The 11,564-nt window shown below is 36.5% G+C and overlaps 2 protein-coding genes across 2 annotated transcripts in view; both read left to right on the top strand.

The window, feature by feature from the left end:
• Positions 1-11,564, top strand: part of cdh26.1 (cadherin 26, tandem duplicate 1) — a 264,367-nt gene that overhangs the window by 227,273 nt on the left and 25,530 nt on the right. The window lies entirely within an intron of this gene.
• The window catches only part of LOC141291401 (cadherin-like protein 26), a 45,228-nt gene that overhangs the window by 25,942 nt on the left and 7,722 nt on the right, over positions 1-11,564 (top strand). The window contains 2 exon segments of the mRNA XM_073823572.1: positions 1,896-2,038; positions 2,165-2,392. Coding sequence (XP_073679673.1) covers positions 1,896-2,038; positions 2,165-2,392 — 371 coding nt within the window.

Raw genomic sequence — 11,564 nt, 5'->3', positions numbered from 1 at the left:
TAAGAGGACGAACAGGAAAATATTCTTCACAACGTTCAATGAAAACAACAGGATCGTCTTCTTGTGTGTTACTGAAGGTGGGAAAATCCAGTTTTACTGGAGGATTATACTGTATAGTGGACTGGCTGCTCTGAACTGGAAGAGAACTGGACTGTCCACTGTATGTCACATTTCCTGGCGTAGGGGTTGGACATGAAACGGTAGGATTGTGTCCTTGTGATATTGGTGTTGATGTAGACGGGATCAAAGACTGAATTTTGTACTCCAGCTGACGATCTCTTCTTTTCAAGCAATCTACAACAGATCGGCCCAGCTCATGAATCATCAACTCTAATTGTCGTTTTACTTTCTCGCATCCGCGTTGTACTCTATAAACCATTCTTTCTTCTGTCTTTCTGCATCGATTTTCAAACTCATCAACAGAGAAAATAGTCCTCATCCTTCGATCAACATCTGCTAGGTGGTTTTCAATAGAAACAAGCCGACCTGTCAGACGACCAATCACAGATGGATTTGAAGTGGTTGGGTCATGGTTTGTTTCCTGATCTATCACTAGTCGTGGTGGAGGGGGTGAAAATTGTACTTCAGTAACAAATTTCTCTAGCCCCTTCACTCTCCCCATCTGAATCTATATACGAGTCACTGAAGGTATTAATTAAATCTTTTAGGGGTTCTCTTTGTGTGGTAAAATGGTCAGAGGCAAAATCTGTATCAGGTACGGCTTCATCCTCACCCAGAGCAGTCTGGTCATCCTTACTGTATGACATAACAATAAATTAAGGTAACAAATTTTTAAGCGTACAGGTCCCTGTTCGGGCGCCAATATGTAACTGCTCTTCTCTCTTTTAAGAAGCTGCTTGCTACAGGTTTTGATAAGGGAGGGGCCCACCAACCAATCTTAATATAGTACCTTAAATAATAATAAAAAAAACTTCAATAAGTGAACATGAATGCATAAGCAATAAAGATGCCAAGCAAAGAGCAGGTTACCAAATCATTATTAAGTTGAACATAAAAAAAAAAACATCAAACAACCAAACAACCTCATAAAGAGAGATTCAATTTTACAAGATAAGTCAGGATTGTCTTTCTATAAATGTCTCTTGATACTTATCAAAGACGAATGTAATATGTTAATGATGCTGATGATGACGAAGAGGCTTGAGTCGAAAAAGAGTCCAAGAAGCAACCGCTGTGTCCAAATTTCACCAGTTCATATATGCTCCCAAAGATAGGTCGAATCCAGCAGAAGTCCCAATTGCTAAGATATTTCCACATATGCTCTGTCAGTATACTAGTGGTTTAAAACTACCAACAAATGAAGAGTCCTTCTAGAATACAACATACAAGCAGAGCATTAGCAGGCTTTCCAGCACATTCAAATAAATTCAGACCTATTACCATTCACAGCTCTGGTCAAACTGATAACTGAATACATAATATCAAACATTAGCAAACACTTACATAGACTGAGCGTGAAACATTATAGTTTATCAACCTGGACTCTTTATAATGAAGCAATACATGGGAAGACTGCCATGATTCTTCCAATCCAAACCAAACAATTTTGTCCTTCTACTACTACACCTGCCTATATCTAAATGAGGCATCCTGATTAGAGCCCCTAGAGGACGGTAGTGGAACTACAACCCCACTCAAACCAAAATTGACAGAACTATGGGCTGTTACTATATATATATATATATATATATATATATATATATATATATATATATATATTATGACTGTACGATAATACAGTATAATAACATTTTACTTTTGCAAGGGGGATGCAAACATTTGACCTGAACTGTGTATACACACACCAGAGATGTAGAAGAAATTTGATGTGACAGTGAGTAAACATGTTTCACAGTCTGTATGTCTGTATGTAGGTATGAGTTAGTACAAGACCCAGCAAAATGGATGAGTTTGGACCCGAAGACAGGAACGGTCACCACAGTTGAGAAGTTGGACCGGGAGTCTTCATTTGTCAAAAATGGCACTTACACAGTCGTGGTGCATGCTATAGATGACGGTAAGCAACTAAGCATCTAATTATCTGTTCTCAGTTAGTTCAACACCATCCAAACTTTGTGAAAGCAAAGTCATTTTTAATCTCTGAATGCAGCTGTCACTAACCTTTTCCACATGCTGTTCACAGGACAGCCCCCAGCTACAGGTACATGTACCGTTGTGGTCCACCTACGCGACCTGAATGATAACGCTCCTTATCTTGCATCCAACAACACAATCATGTGCAGGAACAAAGTCAACCGTGTGGATGTTAAACCAACAGACACTGACGGACCTCCGTTTTCAAGTCCTTTTACCTTCTCTCTGGGAGGAGAAGAGGAGCTGAAGAATCTCTGGAAGCTGGAGCCCACCACAGGTCAGACCACATACATTTACTTCATCTACGATATGATGCATTTACATGAGAATTGCATTAGATACTACTACTCAATTTTTATCTTACATTTCTTGAATTTTACTAATTGCTTTGGTAAGACATTTTTAAAGTCACATTTTAAGGACAAATTTTCCTTACTAACTAATAAATCTCCAGATTAAATCAGTCAAATCAATTCTATTCGGAGAACATTTGGTCACATTCTAAATAGAGTTCAATCAACACTGAAGCAGAGTTAATTAGATAATTACATGATCAATTAAATGGTTATTGAGCATTAGTGATGTACACCTGTTGTTAACAAGCAGTGGCACTGAAGAAACAAGAATCACAAGAACTACAACTGATTTCAGCCACAGATGAAATCAACTGTAATACAATACAGAAGCATCTTAAAACATTAGAATATTGTGATAAAGTTCATTTTTTTATTGTAACATATTTAAAAAACTTAAACTTTAATATATTCTTGGTTAATTGCTTGTAAAACATTTATTTATTTATTTTTAATTTAGATTAAAAAGCTTACAGCTCACAAAGTCAAAAATCCAGAATCTCTAAATATTATAATATTTACATTTGAGATTCATTTAAATGTCCATCCCTACAGTATATATTAAGGGTATCTTTTGTTCTTTGAAACCATAATAATGGGGAAGACTGCTGACAATGGTCCAGAACACAATCATTGACACCCTTCACAAATATGGTGAGTCACAGAAGGTCTACTGAAAGGTGTGGCTGTTCACAGAGTGCTGTATCAAAGTATATTACATGCAGAAGTTGACTGAAAGGTAGAAATTGAGTTGGGAAAATGTGCACAAGCAACAGGGATGACCACAAGCTTGAGAATACTGTCAAGCAAAGCCAATTCAGACACTTATGAGAGCTTCACAAGGAGTGGACTGAAGCCAGAGACTTCAAGGCTCACCAAGCTCAGGTGTCTTCAGGAAAAGGTTTACCAAGCCACTTATTAAACAGAAACAACACCAGAAGCATCTTACTTAGGCTAATAAGAAAAAGAACTGGACTGTTGCTCAGTGGTCCAAAATCCTATTGACCTATTGACCATGACATGACTGTGCTTGATTGGCCAGCCAACATGCCTGATCTGAACCCCATAGATCCTCTATGGGATATTTTCAAGAGAAAGATGAAAAACAGTCGATCAATACAGGTATGTGCCAAATAATTCGAATATTGAGGGAAAGTCAATTTCTTTCAATATTTTTTTTTTAAGTGAAACGTGTATGTTATATTAGTTTACTACAGTTTACTAAGTTAAAAATTTCAAGCCTTTATTTGTTTCAGTTTTAATGATTATGGATTAAAGATAAAGAAAAAACATTATTTAACAAAATTAGAATGTCATGACAAAGTTCAACATTGTAGGTTCCCTGTGTCCCAGCTAATTAACAAAATACTTTCAAAGGTTTCCTCAGCCTTTAAATTGTCTCAGTCTGGCTTAGTAGGCTTCAGAATCATGGGGAAGACTGCTGACTTGATGGCTGTGCAGAAGACCATCATTGACACCCTCTATAAGGAGGAAAAGTCTCAAAAGGCAATTGCAAAAGAAGCTGGATGGTCACAGAGCACAGTATCGAAGTATATTAACAGAGTGTTAAGAAAAATGTGTCCGGAAAAGGTGCACAAGTGACAGGGATGACCGTAGCCTTGAGAGGATTGTCAAGCAAGGGGGAGCTTCATAAGGAGTGGACTGAGAACCACCACATACAGACGTCTGCATGACATGAGCTACAGCTGGAGAATTCCATGCGTCAAGCCACTCCTGAACCAAAAACAACATCAGAAGCATCTGTGCTCGGCTAAGGAGAAAAAGTACTGGTCTGTTGCCCAGTGGTCCCAAGTCCTGTTTTCAGATGAAAGCAAAATTTCCTTTTCATTTGAAAAGCAAGGTCTCAGAGTCTGGAGGAAGACCGGAGAGGCACAAAAGTCAAGCTGCTTTAAGTTCAGTGTGAAGTTTTCACAGTCAGAGATGGTTTGGGGAGCCATGTCATCTGCTAGTGTGGGTCCGTTGTCTTTTATCAATTCTACCGTCAACGCAGCTGTCTACCAGGAAATATTGGAGCACTTGATGCTTTTTGCTGCCGACAAGCTTTTTGGAGATGATGATTTTATTTTTCTGCAGGATTTGGCACCTGCACACAAAGCCAAAACTACCTTAATACCTACTTAATAGCCATGGAATAACTGTACTTGATTGGCTGGCAAACTCGCCTGACTTAAACCCCATTGAAAATCTATGTAGTACTGTCAAAAGAAATGCAGATGAGCTGAAGGCTAATATCAAAGCAACTTGGGCTATCATAACACCTCAACTGTGTCAAAGGCTGATCGCCTCCATGCCACGCCACCTTGATGCTGTAATTAGTGCAAAAGGAGACCCAACAAAGTACTGAGTACATCATGCAGTACATTAACCCACTTTTCAGAAGGACAACATGTTTTAGATCCTTTCTTTATTGGTCACATGAAATATTCTAATTTTGTGAAATACTGGATTTTTTTTAAATCTTTAATCCATAATCATTAAAATTGAAACAAATAAAGGCTTGAAATATTTCACTGTGTGTAGTGAAATAATATAACAGACAAGTTTCATTATTTGAAACAAATTATTGAAATAAATGGACTTTCCCTCGATATTCTAATTTTATGCCACATACCTGTACAATATTGTTAAGAAGTTTAGGGCTAGTATTATTAATAAATAAATAAATTAATAGTCATAGTTAATAGTTAATACTGAGAACTGGCCTCCAAATTAAAGTGTGACATATTAATGTATGATATGATATATCATATTATACATTACATATTTTACATTCTAAAGCATAATTCTGTGTGATATTTTAAAATAAAAGCAGCATACAAATCCACAAAAATTAAATGTTTGAATTGATGGAAAGATCAATTCAAAAGTGTTCATAATTAAAGTAAATAATGCAAAATGTATAAGTAGTCCTAAATTAAAGATCAAGGAAATGCACTAGTTATGATTCAGGTATTACCAAATCCGTGAGATTGAATTATTATTTATTTGCATCTGTATTCTAAAGTGACGATTATGATAACTCCCTATTATGACTAGTCATTAAAAACTGTTGGGATTTGAGGTATTTGCTCCTGTGTAGTTATCCATTAATGATGGAACAGTATTCTAAATTAGGCAAAATAGTGTTGCTCTACTAGTTATTGTGAATGATTTTAAACCCATGTAATGCATAAATAAGCTCCTGTATTTGTTTAGACACACACAGATGTCAAGAACCAGCAAATGAATCTCAACAATGGTGACAATTAACAAAACGCTTCATGCTGCAATGCATGCTGGGTAACAACTTAGTAAAAACTCCCATCATGCACTTCACTGTGAATAATTATTGTTACCACTGTTAACTCTATTTAGAAAAGGACCAAATGTTCTCTGAATAGAGGGATTTTACTGTGTATTAACTGACTTTTGCCTCACACTCCTATGTGCTGTGCTGCTTATTAATAGTTAGGTTGTAGTTAAGTTTAAGTATGGGGTTAGGGTAAGGCATCTAAAATATGATCATTCAAAATAAGGCATCAATATGTGCTTTGTGAGTACACCTAAACAGCCAAAATGCTGGTAATATGCATGCAAATAAGCAACTAGCTAATAGTGAGAATTGGTCCCTAAACCACAGTGTTGTTTTTTTTTTTATTCTTGATGTAAATATAAATAACATTTAATGAGGGGTTTCCTGTAAACATATCATATAGTTTCACACCAGTATTATGTTAGCATTAAGAGTTGCATTGAGCATTGAGTTATCTTTTGTATTAATAGTTTAAGTTAGTTTTAATGATTTTTTTTTTTTTTTTTTTTTTTAGTTTTCTTGTTAATTTTTTTCCTTTATTTTTCTGTAATGAAGTTTTATTTCAGTTTTGGTTGTGGTTATTTTAGTATATCACATGCTAAAACAGTAAGTACAATTCTCACTTTTAACTATTACTCATGACTTTTGTCTCAATAAGCTCCTAATTCCTACTAAGGGATCCAAAATATGGTCAGAATAAAGCATTAATATGTGCTTTATACAGGTGTAGTCTAATCTTACAATTAGAATATTTTGTCAAAGTTCATTTATTTCAGTAATTCAACCCAAATTTTCAAACACGTGCATTAAATAAATGCAATGCACACAGACTAGTTTAAGTCTTTGGTTATTTTAATTGTGATGATTTGTCTCACATTTATCAAAACCCCACCAATTCACCATCTCAACAAATAAGAAAACTTCATGAGATCAAAAAAAAAAAAAAATGTTGGGCTTCTGGAAAGTATGTTAATTTCTGTACTTAATACTCGGTAGGGGCTCCTTTTGCTTTAATTGCTGCCTCAATTCGGCATGGCATGGAGGTGATCAGTCTGTGGCACTGCTGAGGTGGTATGGAAGCCCAGGTTCTTCAACAGTGGCCTTCAGCTCATTTGCATTTTTTGGTCTCTTGTTTCTCATTTTCCCTTGACAATACCCTGTAGATTCTCTATGGGGTTCAGGTCTGGTGAGTTTGTTGGCCAGTCAAGCACACCAACACCATGGTCATTTAACCAACTTTTAGTGCTTTTGGCAGTGTGGGCAGGTGCCAAATCCTGCTGGAAAATTAAATCAGCATCTTCAAAAAGCTGGTCAGCAGAAGGAAACATGAAGTGCTCTAAAGTTTCTTGGTAAACAGGTTCAGTGACTTTGGTTTTCAAAAAACACAGTGGACCAACACCAGCAGATGACATTGCACCCCAAATCATCACAGATTGTGGAAACTTAACACTGGACTTCAAGCAACTTGGATTATGAGCTTCTCCCTTCCTCCAGACTCTAGGACCTTGGTTTCCAAATTAAATACAAAACTTGCCTCTAATGTTGTCTGTGGTTCAGGACTTAACAAGAGGAATATGACAACTGTAGCCAAATTCCTTGACCTGTGTGTGGTGGCTCTTGATGCCTTGACCCCAGCCTTAGTCCATTCTTTGTGAAGTTGACCCAAAATTTAGCTTGACAAGCCTCTCGAAGCTGCATCGTTTTCCACACTTTAATTTGCTGTTAAAATGCTTGGTTAATATATATAAACTTAATGAGGTGTATGCTGAAACATCTTACATATAGTTTTATACCAGTTTTTTTTTTTTTTTTTTTTTTACTATTGAGATTGAGTTATAGATTGTAATCACAGTTAAATTTAGTATTAATATTATATTTTTTGTGTTCTTGTTCATTTTAGATAAAGTTTATTTTATTATTTTTAGTTTTTGTTCTTAAAATATCCTGTTAACCCGAAGGGCGTGTTTAGGCGTCTCTACGTTTTTAATTACCTTTGTTTTAGAAATATATTCAATCAACTATCAAAAACTATATATCAGTTGAAAGCTAAAACACTCAAGATTCATGTTCTGAGCTTGTTTTCGAAATCAAAACACCAGAGAGGAAAGGGTTAACAGAAATGCTGAAGGGTCACAGCCATGTAAACCGTAAAAGTGAACGGCACTACTTCCGTTTCATTGCCTATAGCTCCGATCAGCTCCGACTAATCTAAGAAACAACAGCACACATTTCAAGGTAAGGGTTCACTGTTCAAAATGCATCCCAGTTTTTAATCCAAAACAAAGAGTAAATGGCAGAGGTCGACCGATCTATCGGTTTTGCCGATTAATCGGCACTGATAGTTGATTGGCCGAACTATCGGTTATCGGCAAAAACCCTTGCCGATCGTTTTTCCGGGTTGCGTTATTTGCTGAAGCGCTCGTGCTCCGCTGTCTTAGAAAAGAGGTTAAGCCCCAGACCAATGTTTAATGTCAGGATTGTTACTATATATTTGTATTGATTTATAGTCATATTTTTAGCCAGCAAAGTTGTAGATTTAAAGACATGACATGAGAAAGCAAACTGTGTTCATTCAGCTGACAGAATCCTGCCGAGTCACAGCGCGCCATAGTTTTACATTACATCATATCTGTCCAAAATCATTGTTAAAGTTCATAAAGACTTGGCCCTGGGCTGGAAGATTGAGTATTGTGCATTTCAGCAAAATATTTGTATTTCTGTAGCTCTAATAATGTCTGTATGCTTCATATAGAACTATAATTTATGTTTTAGCCTTTTCTTCAGGCCCTTAAAGCATAGGCTTGCATTTTGTTACGCTCTTTGTTTCACAATGCCATTTTCCTGTTCTTATTTGATTTTAATAACTGATCAACAAAAATATATATTAAAAATTAAGATAAAAATTATACAAAACGAAATTCGTTTAAGGAGGAATTTTCCACAAATAAAAACGTACGAAGTGGTCAAAAATTGTGTCTGACCCTCTCCAATTCTCCCGGCGTATTTTCATCCAATTCATACCACATCCGACATTTACAAATAACACAAACTTCTTTCGTAATTAATATATTAAACTGAAACAAAACACAAACAAATAATATTTAAACATAAATGTAAAACAGAAAAGAAATTGTTTCTGAAATGGCTGCAATTAACGATATAGATCGCACTTTCTCTTTCCGTTTAATCTGTCTAGACCAGTGGCGGCTCCTGACAAATATCTCTGGGGGGGCAACTGTTCCGATTTTGGCAAAGATAACCGCTTTAATGGGTAAAATTATGATAAAATTCAGATAGCCAACTTTACAGCATTACATTGCATTGTTTGATTTGGTTTCCCTGTTCCTAGATGGCAACATCAGGCATGAATTGTACAAACTGTACATTATTTTGAATAGCTATATTAAATTTATCGCAATGGTCTCAAATACACTGAAACACTTCCACCATGGCCATCAAGAGACACATTGTCATCAACTAGTTTGCCCTCTAAGAGTAAAAAAAAAAAAAAAAAAAAAAAAAGCCATACTGCTTTACAATTAAAGACTTTTTATTTCTCATATTAAAACTGTAATTAATCAAATCTTTCCAGAACATATTCAGTATAAATTTGGCTGCCAATATGCAATCAATACAACTATTTAAAATTCAACATTTGGAGAATAGAACATATAACATACAAGGCCATAACCAGGGTTTGAAAATTAGTGAGGTGTTAAGAATTGTGCTATAATAACACCCACAAATGCACTACATATAGCCTAAACTTCAAAATAGACAGACATGTAGATGATTGTGAAAGATTTTTTATTCAGTATAATGTTTTACATGGAAAGTTCGTTTTTTTTTAGCTGAGGGAATTTTTATTTTATAACAAGTTATAAAAATAACGTTAGAATAATGACACTGACATAAAACTAACGTTCAACTTTCCACTTTATAAACGTCCCAAAGTGTCACACTAAATTGGACAAACGAGTCAAAAAACACGTATAATAGGTGGATCTGGCAACATACGGAGGCCGCTGCACCCGCGCTCTCACTCAACGCGTTCTCAAGCCCCTTTCACTGCGCTAGCTTCTCGCAGCAAACACTCATGTGATATGAGGTGGTTTAAACGGCTAAATAATCATTCGAAGAGCTTGACATTTTATTTTTGAATATAAAAAATGACCGAGGTCCGGACCTCGGTGACCTCATAGCTGGCTACGGCCGTGATAACATAAACAATTCACCATTTAATAACACACATCACTTGTATTGAAATGTTGCTCGCTTCTCTTTTAAGCAGGCAAAGTGATCAATTACCCTCTCATTAAAATCAGGCATGTTCCTGACAAGTTCCCTCTCCATTGAAAGCATGGCCGATGCATTCAGACGTCTCGCTACGCGTGCGTGCTGTACATCTTCGAGCACGCATCAGTGCGTATTACGAAATCACGTTGGGGCGAGCCCTCCCGGTGCCCATTGAAATGCATTGTAGGGTTCAAAATTTGAAAAAAAAAATCTCACAATATAACTCTATGAGACCGGCTGGGGCGATTTTCAATCTGACTGAGATCGCCCCAAGGGGGCGGGGTTTTAGGTTGGAAAGTGACATTCAGGCTGTTGATTGTACCGTAATATGCAGAGTAGGACTAGCAATATAAGAGTCTTTTTCTCCTCTCTTTTTTCGTGTGGCTCAAGGAGGGCGATGCACTATCGCCCACCATGGGCCAGCCGCCCCTGGTCTAGACTAACCTTTGCTGTTTTTTTTATCTTTCTGGAGGTAAACATTTGCCAGTTTGGTGATTAAATAAACTGTTTTAGATTTCTGCTTGAACTACACGAGACGCGTCTTGTATGTGTGTGAGAGAGAGATACCTGCGAGTTGTCCGCGCAACTCAGCGCTGCACTTTTGTCCGGTTGAGCTTGTGTTTTTCCCGCAAATGGCACGTGTGCGCGCCAGAAACGCGGCAGGCTTCGTTGCACAGAATTTAAACTGTGAGCTACGTGTGCATTGTTTGACAGTGTGAGCTTTCAATCGCAGTGTTTTACTTTAGATATTCCTTAATTTCTGCTGTTTGTAATGCAGTACTATTAGATGCACTAAACTCGCGCACTGACAGACTTTCACTTGCTCTTTGTGTTTGTTCGTCTTAAAAAGGGTTGTGGCTAGAGGGGATACAGCTCAGACCGGAAACTAACAATGAAATTAATTGTTTACCTATTAGATTGTGTTTTAATAACGTCTACACCTACCCCAAACCTAAACTTAACCCTTACTATAATACAAAAAAAGGATTATTGTTGTACAGTGTGACAAAAATAACGTTAGACTGATGTGCGCATGCCCAGTAGCCATAGCTGTATCCCTTCTAGACTTTACCCTTAAAAAGCTTGTTTGCAGATGAGGTTAAATGCACATGGATTTTCGAATACTTTCGATGTACACACAGTCAGTTATGTTTTCAGAGCAGGACAAAACATCTGATACATCGAAATAAATCTGTGCATTCGTTTGAATGCAGCCGGTTAAAGCAGCGACTGTCTGTGATCTCATTAGTAATAATCAAACGAAAAAGAAAAAATAATAACTATTTTCTGTAAACTTGCCGACACTTAAAGAACGCTTATTGTAAATAAGAAAATGTTTAAAAAAAGTAGCCTGCTTATATAATAATAAAAAAAAAAAAAAATTGCACAAAGTAAATTTTATATAAAATGTAGCCTATATGAAAATGGTGCCATGTGCATTGAAAACTGAGAATGTGACGCATGGTTATATTTAGTTGATATTGAAA

This window comes from Garra rufa, chromosome 18 (assembly GCF_049309525.1).
Source record: "Garra rufa chromosome 18, GarRuf1.0, whole genome shotgun sequence".
NCBI classification, from domain to species: Eukaryota; Metazoa; Chordata; class Actinopteri; order Cypriniformes; family Cyprinidae; genus Garra; species Garra rufa.
Note: the sequence above shows the minus strand (reverse complement) of the source record. Positions and strands in the feature narration are given on the sequence as shown.